Source organism: Maniola jurtina, chromosome 22, assembly GCF_905333055.1.
Source record: "Maniola jurtina chromosome 22, ilManJurt1.1, whole genome shotgun sequence".
Lineage (NCBI taxonomy): Eukaryota > Metazoa > Arthropoda > Insecta > Lepidoptera > Nymphalidae > Maniola > Maniola jurtina.
In genome coordinates this window covers 6430525-6450905 of record NC_060050.1, presented here as the reverse complement: position 1 = coordinate 6450905, position 20381 = coordinate 6430525, and the positions used below count along the sequence as shown (strand labels likewise).

Sequence of the window (20381 nt, the reverse complement as noted above, 5' to 3'; positions counted from 1 at the left end):
AATCAGATCATTGTAAATTGACGTGACACAGTCATCTGATTGGTGGAACGGACACTGCGTTCGAGCGCACTATGAGACCTCATAGTAACGTTTGTGAATACGGGTGTTAGATTGGCATTTGATTGCCGTAAAATCACCATTTCATATTTTTAAAGTTCCGTACCTTAAAAGGAAAAAGAAATCTTTATGACTTTGTCGTTTGTCTGTGTGTCAAGAAACCTATAGGGTACGTCCCGTTGACCGAGACTCATGATAGGCAGGTAGGTAGTTCTTATAGCACAAATGAAAGGAAAAATCCGGAAACCGTGAATTTGGTTACATCTCAAATAATATTAGTGTTATTTTTTTTACGATGATACGGAACCCTTCATGTTCAATGCCGACTCGCACTATCCCAGTTTTTTTTTAAAATATGAAGTGATGATAATACCGCCTAAGGGCCGGCGCACATATGGCAGAGCGCAGCGCAGAGCATTTTTCACAGTCAAAATATTATCGACATTGTCCTCATTGAAATATCTAAAATCAATTGTGCATCTGCGCGCAGTCTCGCGCGTGCTCGCGCATTCTCTGGTAGAAATTTGCATAATGTGTCACGCGATTAGAAAACTTCGCGGGCATGCTCTGCGCTGCGCTCCGCCATATGTGCGCCGGCCCTTAATCAGGATATTCCGAAATAATTTAGGGCAAATTCCTAAACGTTAGGGTAAAACTACTACCATCGCGCAAACGACGCAACCAACCCCGCACTAGTTTAGCCTGGCGGTAACAATTTTACCGTGCGTATTCGTTCGCGTGGATACCTAAACAGGTTTTTGACGTGACAACGTCTTATAATTCGATAGAGCCGGCTGCACGCACGAAAAAACATAACTCATGCTGCGTTACCTCGCTCTGAGGCGTTTCATGTAAGGCTTGAAGTGCAAGCGAGAGCGCGGAACGAGCGACAAAGAAGCACAATCGGCCTTTGTTGTCACGTTCAACTATCGTCAGTAAACCGACTTTACAGACAACCAATTTTTTAATCACGTGGGAACTCTTTTCCGGGATAAAAGTAGCCTATGTGTTAAGTCAGGGTATAGGCTATCTCCATTTCTCAGCCAAATCCGTCTAGTAGTTTTTGCGTGAAAGAGTAACAAACATACACACACACAAACTTTCGCCTTAATAATATTATTAGAGTAAGTGTGAATGCCTTGTGGACGCGATGTAAAAGCGCCCCTATCTCGTCGTATGAATTTTATTCGCGTGAGACGATATATGCGGCGAACCCGCCTCTTCTGGACAAAGTTCTAAAATTAAAACAACATGAAAATAACATAGGCTTATGTTTATTGCTCAAAGTTAGTATTGGTGTTTTTATGTACATAATATTATTGTGACTGGGAAACTGATTTCTTTGAACTATATTATATAATAGGTTTGACAGAAAGTAACATCTAGCCTGTAAATACTATTAAAGTAATAAAATTATATCTTAAAACTTTCTGTTCAAATCTGAAGGACTTAATAATACACAGTACGTATAGTTAAGGGCAAGTTCAGACACGACGGAATACGCGCGGATTTCATCTAGGTAAATAGCGTCTTCATATTAGTTTTTCTTACAGTGAACTTGCAAATATAATATCATGTATGTTACCTTGCCTCTCATGCATATCCATAATAATACACGGTATATTTTACCGCAGTTATGCGTTTTCCGTATGTCTGAACTAGCCTTTACGAGGAATTCACGAGCGAATCATATTTTTGTATTCAATGGAAACTGGAACCTTTAACAGGGCTCTCTCCGTCACTTACTCCATACGATCGTAGCCCCAATTTCATTTGAATATTAAGCAACCAAAGTCCATAAAATGCAGATATACTCTAGAAACTAGTATCTGTGCCTGTGGTGCTTTAGATTTTTCTAAAAATATGTAGTTTTAAAATTACAGGGGCTCAAAGATTTGTAGGTGAATTTTAAGACCGCGTAACTTTGAAACCAAATATTTTAACGGAAAACTGGAAAACCACAGGCATAGATAGTTCCTGGAACGTTTCTACAAAATTCCATTGAGTATGATTGCTTAGTATTCCAATGAGACGAACTACGTTTGTATGGAGCGAGTGACGGAGAGACCCCTCTTAAGATGCAAGTGGCATCTTAGGTGTCCCTGTGCTGGAGACAATACACAGAGAAACTTTCAGCTTTTATAAAATAACAAAGGTCTGGCACGCACTGGCTCTCTTTTCATTGGCGTCACATATCACCATCTATCTTGATTTTCAGACTTTTGCAATAATTTGGAAATAAATAAGTAAATCACTCGTGGCATTCCCCTAAACACAAAAACTAAATATCTTAAACAAAATAAAAGGCATTATTAAATCGATCAGTCTAAATCATCAGTGCTAACTGAAGGAGAATCTTTCTTCTGCTCGGGAGTAGCATTTTCCTTCATCGTTGGTTCCTCATCATTCTTTCCTGGAACCCATAGGCCCGAGTCTACGCATCTCTTCATGTAGTAAATAGCTTCTTGTTCTGGCATTTTCGCTATGGTCGCTTGTAGCATTGGTACATCTTGGGCATCAAAACATTTTTTCAGCTCCTGTAAGTGATTTAATATGGTTAAAAATGCAATGGGTATCACCCAAAATATTTTGAAATGAATAACATATCCCATGTAGCATATTGTATAAAACATTTACTCCTCAATAGAAATTCAGTTTAAATAAGAACAAGAATCATTTACACCTTAAGTGATGTTTAGTGATTTTAGATTTGCACATCGGGGAAACATATTAATATGTAGTAGGTATTCATTTAAGTTGTTGAGTACATATTATTAACACTAAAAAGATGGAAGCTGTCACTTGCTGCAATTAGAATTTAATTATTCTGCAATTTTTAATAAATAACTTACATATGATAAATTACTTACATCAGGTAATTCCTCATAAACTTCAACAGGGTCCAGCCCTCCAGGTCCAAGCCTGGCCTTCCTCTCCTCTTCCTCCTGCTCGCGGATGGCCTCTTGAATCTTCTCTGCTGCTCTCTTCTTGATTCTAGCTTTGAACTGCTCTAATTCATCATCAAATGAGTCTTTGTAAGTTTTTTCTGCTATTTGGATTCTGTAACAAACAGTTTACACAACTTTTTGTCATATCATGGTAGTAAAGAACTTTTGTTAGTTTATTCCAGGTTTTAACTCAACTTCATACCTATAAGGGAGTCAATAAACAAAAGCCTGGCTGAGATATCTCTTTGTTTAATGTACAGTACCCCTTGTGTCGTCTAGATTGAACTTTTTGTTTTGCACACACTATAACAGACAATCAAAGTTTTGTACTCATTAGAAATAGATTTTATCGTACCTAGCAAACCGATAAACTCATTTGCTACTGGAATGGGTCACATACGGGAAGGAGAAATGTTGGTAGGTTAACCATCCCGCTAGTCCGATGACATCACCAAGCTTGCGAAAAAAACTTAGCGGAGGCTCGCCCAACACAGAGAAGAATGGTGTGCATGTGAGGAGGCCTTTGTCCAACAATGGATAAATAAGGGCTAACAAAGAAGAAGTACCTGGAGAAGAATGATCCCACACAGGCTCTAGGATCCACATCCAATTGTTTAGACAGCTCCAGGATGTACTGCATGCAGATAGTCTGGTGAGCCACATGTTGCATCAGGTCATGTTTCTGAAAGCATAACATTATTCTCAAGTCAAAGTATAAAATAGATGGTAAACTATCAACACTATGCAGGGATCAGAAACTATAGCCAGTACTTAAGTGGAAGTAAAAATTGAGGATTTTTATCATTTTAAGTACCTATAATAATCTATTTTTAGGGAACTTAGACAATTGAGAACTGGTATTGGTTGAGGGTTGCTCTAGAGCTCCAAAAAATGTATACTCAACCTCATTACTTGATAAACAGTTAAATATGTGTGTTAGTACTGAACTGATCTCACAAAAGAAAATGTTTTTAAGTAATCTTTGAAATCTCATCATTTTTTGTTTCAAAGTTTGTAAAAAACAAATGCTAGATGCTAGGCTTGGATGCTAAAAAAAATTTGATGCTAGGTTGTATAAGAGATAACAATATTATATTATTACCTCTTCCATTTCCAAGTTTATACACCAAATGACAAGATAGTTGGCCGTCTCTTCACAAACCAGCTGACTGTGTTGCTGCAAAAACTGTTTTGAGTCATCATACTTGCGCAGCATACCAAACTGTTTCAGCAACTTCTCGTTATCATTTATAAACTTTCTCATTCTGGCCTCTTTTTCCTCTTCAGTTAAATTTTCCTCCCTCGGTCGTAATGCCTTTGTGTTTATGATTGTTTTAGTGAAACCAGGCTCACTTATCGTGTCAACATTCCAAGGAGTTTTCTTTTCTTTCTTGCGTAATTCATCCTCTTTCTTTTGTATCTCTTGTTCTTCCTTCTCTAATTCAGCAAGTGCTTTTTTTAACGATTCCAAATCGGGGCTGTTTGGTTCGACTTGTGCTATTTTCTGCTTAGTTTCAGCAACCTTTCTTATAACCTCGGCTTTTCGTTGTTCGTGTTCTTCTTTTTCACGTTTCCTTTCTTCCATACGTTCCACGCGAGCTTGATGCCGCCACCGGAAGAGTGATGGAGTGTCAATGTTTGGATGCGTTTCATCCTCGTCATCCGAGATCTATACAAAAATCATGCAACTTTTATCAGAGATTGAAACAAAAATAATTGCAGGAATGTTAGGAAAACTTGGCATTCCAGTTGGAAACTATTGTTGACATTACAAATAACCCTTTTAAGGACTTGACACTTACTTCGATATCTTTCCATTTGCTGTAGTCCACCATTTCTGCTAATAATCTCGGTTACCTGTGCTAATTAATAACTTAATTTTTAGTTTCAACGAAATCTTAAATAATACGGCAGGATAGGCGTTTTTGATTTGTAATAAAAATTGTAGGGCAGCGATAATTATTTTAATAATAAATGTCAGGTTGACTTTGACAATTATCTCGAATATTCTGACATTTGTCTATGGTAGAGGGATCGTTTTTTTTTCTTTAAATCTGGCTTTACTCTGATTAGCCAATGTCAAGTTTGTGATATTTTCAAGTTATTGAATTTATACAAGTATGGACTCCGTCTGCGCCGGCGCCCGCCGACATACGCGCGGCGCCCCTTTAGAGCGCTTCCCAGTCAGTTCCACCACCACAAAACACCAACTAACACAAAAACCAGCCACTCTTAACAAAAAAAAAACACTCCAAACAAGCACAGCACGCGCGCCAGCAAACGCCATCACAGACGAAGTCCAACGGATCGTGTATCGTGAGGACTGATGGCAAAACGGAACGTCGTCGTTGGGTGGATAACACTGACCTTTCGCTGGACTAGCTACATGCCTACCTTATCTAGCGGTCTTGTAAAGGTCTTGTATAATACATTTCGGTGTGGATATAGTCCGTTAGGTTAAGAATATACTATCAATTATTTTAATTAGTAATTCGATAGTGAATATCGATTTCAAAGAACTAGGTAATTAATTACTTGAATTTGAAATCAGTACCTACGATATTTTTTTGACGCGGCGATAGGCGATAGCCTACACGTCTACACAGTGGCTTTTAAGTTCCTACTATTCGGAGGTCAAAGTTTCAATATTGGGCACGCACATGGCACGCACCTCTAACTTTAGGAGTTTTGTGCGTTTTAAGTAGGTAGGTACTTAATTATAACACTTGCTTTAACGGTGAAGGAAAACGTTGAGAGGAAACCTGCATGACTGAGAGTTCTTCACAATGTTCTCAATGGTGTCTGTCCTGGCAATCTGCACTGGGCCCAGACTATGACCCCAAAGCTCTCATTCTAAGAGGAGACCCGTGCTCAGTAGTGAGCCGGCGATGCGTTGGTCATTATGATGATAATGCTTCACAGCTTACAATAAAATAGTAAACATCTTTATTAGGTATTTTTATTATATTAGCAAAAATAATTAATATCTACAAATCAAAAATATAAAAAAATCTACGAGATGTACACGCTAGTTTTTCTTTTTCTTCCTAGCTAGTGTTGCCAGGATGGTAGTAGCTAAAGTGGTGGTGGCTGTGGTAGATTCAGTTGTCCCAGTAGTATAATTGAATGGCCTTTCTTCATTTTCCATGTTATCTGTATGTGAGTCATCGGGGATACTGATTTGGAACTGCAGTAGTACGACGAGATAAGTCACCATTGTAGCTAGGAGCTGTAGAAAAAAAATCCGGTAAAGTGTGAGTCTGACTCGCACACAAAGGATTCCATACCAATTACCATCGTAAGAGAAGTAACACTTTTAACTTTTTTTGTGGTGTACGTACCTAACCACAAATTCCGCATTTTTCTTTATATTATACTAGGACATTGCTACCTGCCAAACATGATTTGAGGTTAATGGGAAGTACTCTTTAAGGTTTGATACCCTTGACGGGTCTTCACAGACAGACAGAAAACTAAATTAATGATCCTATAAATATAGAGCCTCGATAGCTCAACGGTTGAGGAGCGGACTGAATTCCGAAAGGTCGGCGGTTGAAACCCCATCCGTTGCACTATTGTCGTACCCACGTCTGGCACAAGCTTTACGCTTAATTGGAGGGGAAAAGGCAGTATTAGTCATGATTAGCATGGCTAATATTCTTTAAAAAAAATATATCTGGATCCTTTTTTACGGAATCCTAGAAAGGTAGAGTAGATTACCGATTTGAATAGGTTCCGGTTGACGTCGAAGAAACCGCCTAAGCTTATCTGCGAGGGATTCATCTCGGTGGCTCGCAGGAACATGTTCACCTCGGTCTGTGCGTCCGTGTTCATCCACGACAATTCCACCATCAGTAGTTTCTTTTGGAAATTAGTACGAACCTGAAAATTTACACTTAGCCTTTAGTATTTGAAATACAGACAACCCGCAATGTAAACGTGATCTAATGGAAAAAGAAAAGTCCTGACTCACTCACTGTCTGACTCATCAACCGCAATGCCCAGCCAAAAATATTAGTTACTTAATAACAAATCCCTACTAGTAATATAAATTCTAAAGTGTGTGTGTGTGTGTCTACTAGCTTTTCACGCCCCATCTGTTTAACCAATTTTGACGGGTACAGGATATCTCTATCAAAATCGGTTACAACCCTGTAACGAACGTTGGATACTTTTTATCTCGGAAAATGGAGTTCCCACAGAATTGATAAAATAACAAAAAAATTTGGTCCAAGAATTTAAGCTGGGCGTTGATAGGTCAGACAGTGTGACAAGATTTTTCTTTTTATATTATTTCGATAAATGGTTTTGAAAGCAAAATAGAAGGTGCAAAGTAATCGGAAATGAGTCGGAGAATAATATGATTTAAAGATTCCTTTAAACGAGAAAGTTTTGGTGAGCATGCCATGTACTTATACTGACGCTGCGTTTGATGTTCGCATTGTGTATACCTACCTACCTACATTGCGATCATACACAAATGAACCCATCCTTATTCACTGAACTAGTACCTACTAAATGTCCTTACCTATTGCATAACTTTGGAACTAACGTTTTGAGATGCGTAGTGCGCCTCATCACAGATGAAAAACAGGAGAAAAATGCTGCAGCACGCGGTCACCGCCAGCCCAATGTCTTTCACGCCGAAGCCTTCTGAGATTTGACTAAGGAGGCCGTATATAGATAAGGTGATTATAAGGAAAAGGTAAAGATTGACAAAGGTAAACGTGTAACAGTTCGCGATGCCGGTGTTTCGAGCCAATTTGCTTAATCGCAGCCACAGGGCACGGTATTCCGCCACTTTTCCTGCAGGTCCTATGTGACGGAGCGCCTAAAAATGAGAAAATATTTGTTATATGAACCCCTAGGTACACACTTGCGTTTCTCTGGCGTGCCTAGGCATCCGCCGAACGTATGCGCAGCATAAACACCGCGACTTACACACTCTGATAACATCATGTATATTTGTAGCTATTATTTTAAATATGTTTAAAATATAGAACAAAATAAACACTTTCACTTGGTCGCAAATTCCTTAAGGGGTCCCTCCCATAGCCTTTTAACTTATTTTTTATTCGTTCGTTTCATAATAGTTTTCTTTTTAACAACATATCCAACATTAAGAGTTTCCTGTCGGAATCCATTTTGTTAATAACAATATACCAAAACAATAAAGTGATCAAACGGGGTCTGCGCAACGCACTCAACGATCTGTATTTACGAAGCGCGTCGCGTAGTCGCGGTGACATACATTCGTCGAACGGGAACGCTGGAGAAACGCTAGTGTGAAGGAGTTCTAAATTATCCCTAGCTAGGAAGGCTAGTACGGAAGTTGTTCTTATAACATTGCGATTGTGATAGTCACCCTGTAGGGTGCTAGTCATGATGCGTTTTTCAGTTTTTTTTAATGTACTTAGCACAAAAAATGTAATTCTCATTTTTTTGCAAGTACCTAATTGAAAATGGACTACTTGAAAATTGGACAAATTCAACTTATTTAACACTACATTCATACATACCCTTTGAAAATCTTCAGCCAGCACACTAGCGCATACGCTCAATGTTTCACATAGAAGATACCAATATCCTCCAAGAATATAGGTCAGAATTTCCAGGAAAATATATGGAATAACTTGCATCACTTTGAAATCTACCATAGTGACGTGCGTGATGACCACAGAGCTGGTGGACAGTATGGGGATTATTACAGCTATTGCCAGAGCTTTCTTATACAACTTTACAGGAAGTACGTTAGCAGATAACTTTTTATAGCATACCTGCAAATATTTAATTTGTTTACTTTCTACACAAGTAGGTATATTTTTTGAGCCTGCAATTTCACTTGTTATGAAGTAGGTACCTAATTAGTGTACTAAGGTGGAAATTGGAAACCTGGAAGGGATACATGGCAGTTTTATTAAACCATCGCATGGGCGAGGAAGGTCGCCCATGCGATGGACCGACCAAATTAAAGCTGCTGTGGGCGGTCCCTTGCACGAGTGTACCAGGCTGTCAGCCAGCAGGGAGAAGTGGCGAATGCTCGTGAGGCGTGTAACATCTGCCCTCAAAGACGTTGCTTCATGATGACCACGACCGCTCTGTCAAGAGTGACACGACAAAGAAGATACCCCCTAAACATTTCCACACAGTTTTGCGGGTAGGACGGTAACCAGTCCCGACCGAAGCCTCCCTGTCTGTGTGACAGTAATAACTACAAATAGAAATTATTTTGCTAGCCAGGAATCGAATCCAGAACTTTTAAGATCACAGCGCGCACTGCTGCGCCAGGAATCGTCTACCATAAGAAAGTACCTAATCTTAGACAAGTGTAAATTAAAAATTTATAACACCCCGAACAAGTGAAGGTTACAGTAACTAGAAAAGAGCTGATAACTTACCTGATACCTAAGAACACTCTCGATCAAGCCACCTTTCAAACAAAAAAAAAACTAAATTAAAATCGGTTCATTAGTTTAGGAGCTACGATGCTACAGACAGATACACAGATACACACGTCAAACTTATAACACCCCTCTTATTTGGGTCGGGGGTTAAAAATATCATCTTACCTCAAATTCGACCCACCCATTCAGAATTTCAGCGATCTTGCGTGTCTCATACCACATTATAGGAACCAGTAACATGGGAAAAAGGTACACGGTAAAAAGGTATTCAATGACGGCCTCCTCGAATTTACCTTCAGCCGTGCGTAAAATCTGGACTTTGTGTAAAGAAAGATAGAGCACATAACCGATGAGACAAATGTAGCACGCAAAAGAATAAAGCATGGAAGGGGATGCGATCTGGAATTGATTTACTCCCGGCGCCGGCCTCGAAATAGGCAATACGCCCAAAACCCGCAACAAAAAGAACACGGGCTTAATATTTTCATAGATTATGTCTCGGTTAATCTGCGGTTCAATTAAGTTATTCCTCAAAGGATGTATGGAATTGGCTGATGGAGATTTCATGTGCGGCGTCCGAGCTGGGGTGATATCGAGGAATATTATTTTGTTCTTTGGTTTATCCGCCATTTGAGTCGCGTAACCATTAGGTATATATTTTGTCGGATACATAATATTGGTCGTAAATAAAGACATTTCGGATAAATCGGCCGCACTTTTCTGGGATTCTTATTGTGGGTATCGCTAGTGATCAGGGCCAATGAAAAGCGAGCGGACGAACTGAATTGTAAAGGAAAAATGCTTGTAATACTTCGTGCCTGGCCGAGTCTGAGCCTGTAATACATCATAGCTGACAACGTAATTGTAGCCACGTAAGCGCTTTAATGGTCGTGTTAAACTTTCAGTGTGTTCTTCACCTTCAACGGGACCTTGTAAGCTTGAAGGCGACTGAAATTCTATTTTCTATTATTTATTTGTAGGTATTTAGTACAAAGTAAACATACCATTTTCCTGCAATGTTTTAATGAGTGTACCACCTACAAGAAGTAAGTAGTAAGTAAATAGTAGGTACCTACCTAAGCTCTTTACGCACTGCATCCTATCCAAATTCAAAAAAAAAAATCCGATCTAAAAAACTTGGTTTGAATCTAGATTGTGATTTTACACTAAGTTGAAACGGATTTCAACGGATGTTGCTTGCATATTTTGTGCCTACGTGAGCGTTTACAGTAGGTAAGTACCTAATTCTGTCCCTTTCAGGAGCGGTCCCTGAACAACGCTCCGAATCACACTTCACACTAATATTATAAATGCGAAAGTTTGTGTGTATGTGTGTGTGTATATTTGTTACTCCTTCACGCAAAAGCTACTAGAAGGATTTGGCCGAAATTTGGAATGGAGATATAGGTATAATATCCTGGATTAGCACATAGTTAGGCTACTTTTTATTCCGGAAAATCAAAGAGTTCCCACGAGATTTCGGAAAACCTAAATCCACGCGGGCGAAGTCGCGGGCATCGGCTAGTTGTAGATATTTTCGGTTTCAGAAAAAGAAATTCAAATCTTGTGCACAATCCGTCAGAATATAGTCCGTACAACGGCTACTTCGTACCGAGAATTCTCGAATTCTGAACGGATTGCAGTGCGTAAAGAGCCTTATCCTTGAAAATGATTACGTGACACCAGTGAAGTTATTGTGCTTTGTGGGCTCAATAATAATCAAACGAAAAAAAATGGTTAGATCTTATTGGTTCATTGGTTTGTCATGGTTGGGTCAGTGGTTAGATGGTCGTTCTCAGACGACATGAGGTCGCGTCGCTTTCCTTAGTTCTAACACTACGTACTTATACTGGTACTTATTTCAAAATTAGCAACTTTAGATACAGGAGAACGAAAAAACTTACTTTGGGTTGTTGATGGATCCGTGCAGTTATTTTTAAACCCCCGACCCAAAAAGAGCGGTGTTATAAGTTTGACGCGTGTATCTGTATGTCTGTGGCATCGTAGCTCCTAAACGAATGAACCGATTTTAATTTAGTGTTCTTTGTTTGAAAGGTGGCTTGATCGAGTGTTCTTAGCTATAATTGAGGAAAATCGGTTCAGTCGTTTGAAAGTTATCAGCTCTTTTCTAATTTTCTTATAGAGGTTTTTGTTTCGGGGGTTTTTTAAATTTTGAGTTATTATTCCTTTATATACCAGAGTTTCTTGTCACATTCATATTAATTGTTTATAGAATAGATGGCCAGTCGTGATTGCAATTTGCTTTGTTTTTAAATTTACAATATCTTCGCGGGACCATAAAGCTCGCGATAAACACAGTTTATTGTGAAGATACTCAAGTAATAAAATATGATGTTCCATAGAACACCTGCCCGACAATACATAAAAGGAAATCTAACTACCTGTACCGACAAACATCTGAAGATCTTTATGGACTATAAAGCGAGGTGGCCAATAATAAAACGCTGTTTTCCAGTGACTCAGATAAATTATATTAAATATCTCTTTTTACTCCTTTTACAGCTGCTACCTATATGTAGATTTAATTTCGAGAAAGAGGTTAGTTGTCGAATCCAACTCGGCTGGGCAAAGCTCAGTGCTAGAAGACCAGTCTTCGAATAGTGCATGTCCCGAGATAATAATTATGGTCGCTAACTACTTGTGGACCTCATAAGAAGCTCAGTGACTCAGCGGGCGATGGACGTGATCAAATCAGAAATGAGGAGATGGAGGACCAGAGTAACCGACATAGCTCAACGGGTAGTGAAGCTGAAGTGGCAATGTGCAGTGCACATAGTTCGATAAAATCGGCCAAGTGCGAGCCAGACTCGCGCACTGAGGGTTCCGTACTCGGGTACTTTCCCAACATTTTGCACGATAAATCAAAAACTACTTATTATACATCAAAATAAATAAAAATCTGTTTTAGCATGTACAGGTAAGCCCTTTCATAATATATGATACCCCATTTGGTATAGTTATCTTTGAAAATTGAAACACGTTTTAATTTTTTTTAAATGATGTGACCACAAATTCGCGGTTTTCAGATTTATTCCTGTACCTAGTTGTGCTTTAAGATCTACCTACCTGCCAAATTTCATGATTCTAGGTCAACGGGAAGTACCCTATTGTTTTCTTGCCGTACGGACACGACGGACGGACGGACAACGAAGGGATCCTATAAGAGTTCCGTTTTTCCTTTTGAGGTACGGAACCCTAAAAATCGATAGAGGTTACTAGAATGGCCACCTCGCACCGGGAAGCGCAGCGTTCAGCGACAGACAACATCAGACGAGTCAGAGGGAGCCGCTGAATTCAGGCGGCGCAAGACCGTGGCGTATGGAAGTCCCTACAAGAGGCCTATGTCCGGCAGCAATACATCACATGATGCTAACTAGTTCACTCTTCTAACGCTGCGTATAATAATTGTGGTTTAACGTAGATACGCAGCGTGCACCTATGCATTGCTTTTTTTAAGCAGGAAACTTAACCTTAAAGATTTTAAGTTTGTTTCAGAGATTCTTGTTAATTAATCTCATAAATCGCAATAATCGATCATCCCGGCAAGATGCAGGTCAATTAGATTCCGCGCTTCTCAAGCGCCCCGCGGAGCTGCGAGATTAAACGATAAACGAGCCAACTATCTCAGAGCGCGAACCATTTAGATTTAAACGCCTATCGCTAAACGGTATTAGTCGCCCTTCACCCCCTCTGCTTATCTTTAGAAGTTTAGAGTACGATCTAAATTGGCACTTTGCTAGCTTAATGTAGACACTTCCAGTGTACCTACCTACCTACTTGCCTATGCAATCTCATTTTATTTAGCCCATACTGTTCGAAAACTGAAAAAAAAAAAACGTAACCGCTAAGGTGTGGAATGTTCTTCTGGCGTCAACCAGGACGTAGGTATACAACCTAAATGCCTTCAAGGCAAGAGTAAATAGGCGTCTTCTAGGTGAGCACCAGCTCATCATTGCTTTTTTATTAAACACAAGCTTATTCCCGCAACTTCGTCCGCGTGGACTACATAAATTTCGAACTCCTATTTTATCCTCTTAGGAGCTTAGGAGTTGAATTTTCAAAAAAAGTATTTATCATTTTTTCCTTTTATTTCGCAATAAAAAATATTCTCTGTAGCTAGGTACCTACTATGTGCCTATTTAGGTGCTTAGATATGTCTTCTTTTTTCAAAAAATTCTGTCAATTTCAATTCATCCTGATTCGCTGCTAACAATAATACGAAAGAGCGCGAAATCCCTACAGTAATGTTTCCATTGACGAAGTTTCCAACTCTTGAGTGTTACTTAGATGTGTTAAATTTAGCCCGAATTTAATTTGTGTTAAGACGGATTATCTTCAAAAAGTTTAATTTAGTTGTACTTACTATGCCCACGAGTATTTTAGACGGACGATTTGCGAACGAAACCTCTTTCTTTTGTTATTTGCAAACAACTCTCAAAGAAATGTTATTCAAAGGGGACAAAATAAGAGCGAACCAGTCACTTTGTACCTATATAATTTATTTGAATTGATAATATAATATGTACTTATATTATTATAGATGACACCTAAAAATCCTCATTTTCAATTAGGGTTAGTTTTAGCTAATTTAATTAGTTCTGTTCTAGTTTCGTTTGCTACAAATTGTTTTGGCTAAACTTTGTTTTGTTTTAAGTTGTAATCCAATTTATTAAATTATATTTTGTAAAGAACTTTCTGTAATCTAGGTATACCTAAATTATATTATAATACGTGGTAAAACAGCTGTAATTGGACGATATAAAGATCAAAACACTATTTTTTAATTTTTATCTGTCTGTCTGTGAGAGCATTACGCTAAAACCACAAAACACTAAAACTCGTTCTCCAGCAATGGACGTACAACATCACAGGAAGGTCGGGCGCAGGTGTGTCGCTACGCTCATGATTGCCACCGGCCCCTGTAAGTTTCCGAGTTCCGGGATTCTGTCACTGGATAGGAAAATGGTCCTCGAGTCAGGAGGTTCACCATTGTGCTCCTGGTGAGCTTCAAACGGTACTATTTAGGAAAATTTTACTAGGCCTGTACGCAAGTCTATCTTGACGCCGCTGGTTGGGCTGCGCGAAAGGTTTGGTCCCGTAACATCGCAGTAGGCGATGCGTGAAACACCACGGGGTTTTAGTCGGTAAGAGTCCGACAACTCCGTACAACGCCGGGCGCGATTGTATCCATCATCATTGCAACCAAAGATTTCTCCTACATCATTCAATGATGTTCCTATTTGGTACATACCTACAAGGTACCTACACCAGATACACATACTTACAATATGTTATATAGGTACCTGATACTTATAATACCTTGAATACCTTGAAAATCAAAGTTTAAAAAAATCTTAGCCATGCATCATCAATTTTTCTAAATAAAAAAGAAAGAAGCTTTGGTTTGGGACTCCAAGGGAGTAAATCTTGAATATTTAGTTACCTATTTAGGTTATAATATGCACCTGGAAGATACTGATAAGGATTTGTGCTTTTGAATAGTACTTACTTGCTACATAAAACAAAAATTTTATACAATTTTTATTAACCTGAATCAAGAGATCAAATCACAGTACTTACTTAAATATTTACAATCTGCCAAGTCTTTTATTATGCCACTTATAATATTTTTGTACTGTGTCACAGCCTTTGATTTTTCTGCTTCTGTGGTTAAAACTATTTTGCTCTTTACATGACCTTCTTCCTGTAGTCCACTTGCTAGCCAAATAGCTGTATTAGCTACTATGAGACAAACTGGTCCCACTATTTTTAAATCATAATCCAGCATTTCCCTAGAATATATTTCTTCAGAGTTTAGATTTGCATACTTAAGAGTTTGATCAAATGTTTGATGATATATATCCAAAAAATATCTAAAATGTTTTTTTCTCAGACTTGAAGTAGTACTAGTAATGATTAGGTATAGCACATCAAATGCAGGGCTGCAAATCCTTGTTGTTTGATAGTCTATTATACATGCTGAAGTAGGCAAGTTGTCCTGTAACAGAAGAAAACATTAAGCTACCCATAGGTTCGAAATATTTTGGTATGCAATTTTATAATAAAAAGGGATTACCTCATATTTAAAAAGTATATTCTCCTTCCATATATCCCCATGACAAAGGCATAAACTTTTTACAGAGTCGGCAGCTGATTCAATTATACTAACACAGTTGTGTTTCAAAGCTTTTAACAAGGGAACAAAATCAGTGTTATCAAATTTTATTAAAGCTTTTTCAAGCCTGTCTACTAAAATGTCCATAAATCGTTTATTTGTTTTTTCAGTTATTGGCACGCAAAATTCTTTAGCCATATCATAAAGGCGTCCGTCTTGGTTTTCGAAAATATAGGATAATGCGTGAAACCTGGCTAATGATATTAAAGCCACTCTTGTATGATTTATATCTAAAAACATGCTGTTAACAAATGGTTTATAATTATCTACACACATATTCTGTAACGCTATTAATTCTTTACAGTAGTCATCGCGCACATAATAACATTTCGGCATAACAAATTGAGAGAATAGTGGAAAAGCCTTCTGTATTTCGTGGTATTTATGTAGAACTTTCGTGTAAACAAATATTTCTTTGGCGAAAAAAATTGTTACTGCACCACTGATGCGATATCTTTCATCCGTCGGTGCCAATTTTAATACCAGTGGAACATTTAAATTCCCAAGATCACTTTTCCCATTTAAATTAATCGGGATTAGGACACCGAAGTAGTTTTGAGCAATGTGTTCGAAGTTTTGTTTGCTGTAAACCCATTCTTTTAAGTTCAGTGTTATTGCAATGTCGTTGATAACTGCTTTGATGTATTCTTCAGAAATTAGATCCATTTTTTCTCAAAAAATATATAAATTTTACAAATCTTGATAAAATAGGTTATAACGACACAAAAGTAAACAAATAACATTACATTACAGCACACCATAAACAGATTCTGACATTGACATTGACTTATATCTATTTTTTTTTCTCTCTCTCTTCTGGCTTTACAAAGATTAGCCAATGTCAAGTTTATAGTTACTTGTAACAAGTTAGTTAAACTATACAAGTACGGACCCTGTCTGTGCCGGCGCTCGCCAACACACGCACGGCCCTTAAGAGTGCTTTCCAGTCAGTTTTAATTTAAACGTGACTACTTATATCTATGACATGTGCTTATATCTATACAACTTATCTAGTCTATGGACGTACCATACCGGTACAACCATTGGCTACAACCGCTACCTACCTACAACATGCCTACAACTGCCTCCCCCGACATCAATGGCTACAACATTATAACTTGTTGGTCTACGAATACCTAATTCTCTAGAGTCTAGACGAAACGAATCCAATCAGAGGGCACGGCAGTGCCTCCGCCAAGACGAGCCAAACGGCGGCCGGGGCACTACGTACCTTTTCTAGAAGCGTTTCGCCGTATTTTCAAGCCGTCATAGCTTCGGTCTGGATGACGTTAGAAAGCTGAAATTTTCAGTATAGGGTGCCCTCAGCTAATTTATTAAACATACTAAGTATCTATTATCTAGCTTTTATGGTTACAGATTTATTGATACCTAAAATTCGTAGATTTCGTCCCTCACTGATGATTATCAAAACCTCTAGTCAAAACCTCTAAGGTACTTCCCGAAGTCCTAGAAGACTGAAATTTAGTATGTAGGCTAGAAATTGCATACAAGTAAATAAGTAACATAATAAATGATTCCATTGCAGAAACACAGCCTTCTTAATGATAAAGTAGGGGAAGTCCGGGAGAGTTGAACCGCTTTTTGCTTAAAGTGTCGTATTTTCTTATAAATGAGGCTTAGTGATTCAATTGTAATTATAAACAGTAGCTTATTTATTTAGAATTACTTATGCATAATTACTTTTTCGAAATTATAATACTGAAATATGTTATATATATTTGAATGAAAAATGGGATTTGGGTCAACTCTCCCCAACCCGAGGGACACTTGAACCGGGGTCTGGGGAGAGTTGAACATAGCATGTTAAAGGGGAAAATAAAAACATTTTGTAGCTTAAATTACAGATATATTAAACAAAAAATCACAAAATGAAAGTAAATTATAAATAAACATAGCTATTGCTTTTCTTATAAAGAAAAAACTGATGTGAGTCAGACTCGCGCACTCGGAATTTTTTTCCAACATTTTGCACGATAAATCAAAAACTATTATACATAAAAATAAATAAAAATCTGTTTTAGAATGTGCAGGTAAAGCCCTTTCATATGATATCCCACTTGGTATAGTTATCTTATTTTGAAAATTGAAACACATTTTAATTTTTTTTTAATGATGTAACCACAAATTCGCGGTTTTCAGATTTATTCCTGTACTTGTGCTATAAGGGTTCCGTTTTTCCTTTTGAGGTACGGAACCCTAAAAAAAGAAAATTTCAACATATTCTTTAACATTCCATAATCAACATAATTATTAAACACTAGCTGTGCCCGCGACTTCGTTCGCGTGGAATAGTGACTTTTCGCGCTTTATATAGCCACGGACGCTCAGGCGCGAGGTGCCGTGATTCTTTAAATTGACATAACTTTTTTATTTATGAACCGATTGACATGAAATAAACACTAAATCCTAAGTGAAGCTTACTACAATATATTAGTGAAAACCGTATCTAAATCGAATAAGCCGTTTCCGAGATTAGCGTGCACAAACACACAGACAAACAGACAAACAGACAAACAGACAAAAAAAAATTAATTACAATTTCGGGTTCGGCATCGATATAATAACAACCCCTGCTACTTTTTTTTTATATATTTCCATTGTACAGACACCACTTTTCTACAATTTTATTATATGTATAGATTTCGCCAACAAAGTTAAATATATAACGTTTCTTTAATCAAATTTGTTGGTCTTTCTTAACCTTTTCATCAATATCTTGTGTAACTCCTACGCATATCTCATGGACGTAATATCTTCGGCATAAACCACATAAACGTAAAGTCATAATTTTTTCTGATGTGCAAACAAAACAATACCAACGATCATTCACGTCAGGAATTCTGCAAAATCACTATTACTGGAACTATCAGCGTACCAACATCTTCACATACGTCTTCACACTCGGTTTCACTATCATCATTAACATTTTTATTTTTTTTAGCCTTTTCCAGTTTTCTTTCTCTGGGCTTTTTGTTTCGAACCTTGTTTAGTTTTCAAAGTTTTCTTTCTAAATTTCCTTATTTATTAAATAAAACTTCAAATTTTCGCTTACAAACACTGTAGAGGGAGACATGAACCACTGGTCATATCTCCCGCACCCGCCATGGTTCAACTCTCCCGCATATACTACTTTGACATTAAATTTTACTCACAGAAAAAACAATCAATCTTAGCAAAAAAATACTTAGCACATGTCAAACTACAATAATCAGGCAGTACAATAGTAATAACACACAATACGTAACTCTATAAACACGGCCGCAATCTCAAAAATACATAAATTAATAAAATTTACTCCGTCGTAACAAAAACACTTTTCCGAGCCTGATAGCCAAACAAACCGGCCATTGTAAAAAATGGCGGCGTGCTGGTTATTGGCCTCCCACGCTTTACCAATGACCGTCCTGACGTTTCATTAGCGCGAAATTTAAGCTGAATTTTAAAAGGTGGTTCAACTCTCCCACCTGAGCAAGTCTCCCGGATTTCCCCTACTACTTAACTATTAAAATACATTCTGGTTTAGGAGTTTACTGAAACAATCATCCAATTCTCTGTGTGGTGCTCCCCATAACAATTTGCACATTTTATTTTCCGTTTGGGAAATCCCAGCTGAAATTCACCCGTAACGTGACTGAACTAAAGTGGGAAATCACTAGAACACTTCATTTTCGCTACGAATACGTTTAAATTTGAATCGTTTTAACCTTAACTGGGATTTATTTCCATTAATTTGTCTCAGAGGGTGAAAAGATTAACAAAATGTAAATTGGTTTATTGTAGTAGGTACCTATCTACTTACTAGTATGTAGGTATAGTTTAGTATCAGTTTAGTATAGTTTTGGATATCGTAGGTTCCTTATGTTAGGTATAATCTATGTATAGGTATTTATCGGTTCAATTAATTGGTGATTTGAATGTTTTGTTTGTGGCGATTTTTTATAAAGTTTTCATTTTATTCAGGTCTCTACCTATTATGATTCACGAGATACAGCCCGCTGACAGACAGACGAGCGGACGGACGGATGGACAGTGAAGTCTTAGTAATAGGGTTCCGTTGACACCCTTTGGGTACGGAATCCTAAAAAGAAATTGCCATGGTATATGATCTGGTGGGTTGCGCGTCCTAGTTTCATTTCGCTCATCATTTTATAACTCTCTTGTGTGTTATCCGGTGAGAAGCCCTTTCTGGCGTGGAGATTATCTCGTAGACTGTGATATTATACAATCCTACTTGTACAGTATGGCTACTCGTAACTGTTATATAGTTCACTGGCTCCTTCTATGAGAGACGCACTATACTAATAGAACCAATTTCCTTCGGCGGAGTTCCCACTAGATTTCAACATGGGGTTAGATCAAGTGACGGATCAACAAATTCCTGAAAGGCTGGCAACGCGTTGGTGGTTCTCTGGTGCTACAAATGTACATGGGCATAATCACTTAACATCAAGTGACCCGCCTGCTCGTTTTCTCGCTAGTTTTATTGAAAAATCTGTATAATTATTGGCGACCAGTTTCTCCATCCTGGTTTCGCTCGGATAAAATTTCTAAAAGAAATATTTGGTTGTCTTTACCTACCTAGTACTAGTATTAGTATAATGCATCCCATACGTTAGAGAAAACGTACATGCATTATTTCTTTAACTTACTCGGTAGGTACAACATTTTTTGAGATCAACGCTTTTGAAAAGAATATAATATTTATTAGCGGCGCATACATAACTGTATCTAACTAATATTAAAAAGAGGTAAAGT

General features: G+C 37.9%; 3 protein-coding genes across 3 annotated transcripts; all 3 read right to left on the bottom strand.

Moving 5' to 3' along the window:
* Positions 1-2011: 2011 nt before the first annotated feature.
* Positions 2012-4986, bottom strand: LOC123876685 (hsp90 co-chaperone Cdc37). The gene is made up of 5 exons (XM_045922979.1): positions 4808-4986; positions 4108-4674; positions 3572-3687; positions 2928-3117; positions 2012-2594 (listed from the first exon to the last, which is right to left on the bottom strand). The coding sequence occupies exons 1-5, from the start codon at positions 4838-4840 to the stop codon at positions 2379-2381; spliced, it is 1122 nt and encodes a 373-aa protein (XP_045778935.1). The 5' UTR covers positions 4841-4986; the 3' UTR covers positions 2012-2378.
* A 1046-nt stretch (positions 4987-6032) lies between these two features.
* LOC123876683 (gustatory and odorant receptor 24) lies at positions 6033-10188 on the bottom strand. Its single transcript, XM_045922977.1, has 5 exons — positions 9575-10188; positions 8525-8782; positions 7558-7836; positions 6726-6887; positions 6033-6234 (listed from the first exon to the last, which is right to left on the bottom strand). Exons 1-5 carry the CDS (start codon positions 10103-10105, stop codon positions 6034-6036), a joined length of 1431 nt encoding a protein of 476 aa, XP_045778933.1. The 5' UTR covers positions 10106-10188; the 3' UTR covers position 6033.
* Positions 10189-14970: 4782 nt separating this feature from the next.
* Positions 14971-16357, bottom strand: LOC123876684. The gene is made up of 2 exons (XM_045922978.1): positions 15507-16357; positions 14971-15428 (listed from the first exon to the last, which is right to left on the bottom strand). The coding sequence occupies exons 1-2, from the start codon at positions 16269-16271 to the stop codon at positions 14985-14987; spliced, it is 1209 nt and encodes a 402-aa protein (XP_045778934.1). The 5' UTR covers positions 16272-16357; the 3' UTR covers positions 14971-14984.
* Between the last annotated feature and the right edge of the window lie 4024 nt (positions 16358-20381).

Bases quoted from the DNA above. Each gene is read 5' to 3' on its own strand.
- LOC123876685 (XM_045922979.1), bottom strand. From the start codon at position 4,840: ATGGTGGACTACAGCAAATGGAAAGATATCGAA. The intron at 3,118-3,571 runs GTACTTCTTCTT...TGTTTGTTACAG, and splicing joins GTGGGATCATTCTTCTCCAG to AATCCAAATAGCAGAAAAAA. The intron at 2,595-2,927 runs GTAAGTAATTTA...AATCACTTACAG, and splicing joins TTTATGAGGAATTACCTGAT to GAGCTGAAAAAATGTTTTGA.
- LOC123876683 (XM_045922977.1), bottom strand. From the start codon at position 10,105: ATGTCTTTATTTACGACCAATATTATGTATCCGACAAAATATATACCT. The intron at 8,783-9,574 runs GTAAGATGATAT...AAATATTTGCAG, and splicing joins ATGGGTGGGTCGAATTTGAG to GTATGCTATAAAAAGTTATC. The intron at 6,888-7,557 runs GTTAGTTCCAAA...GTAAATTTTCAG, and splicing joins CGCACTACGCATCTCAAAAC to GTTCGTACTAATTTCCAAAA.
- LOC123876684 (XM_045922978.1), bottom strand. From the start codon at position 16,271: ATGGATCTAATTTCTGAAGAATACATCAAAGCAGTTATCAACGACATT. The intron at 15,429-15,506 runs GTAATCCCTTTT...CTTCTGTTACAG, and splicing joins ATATACTTTTTAAATATGAG to GACAACTTGCCTACTTCAGC.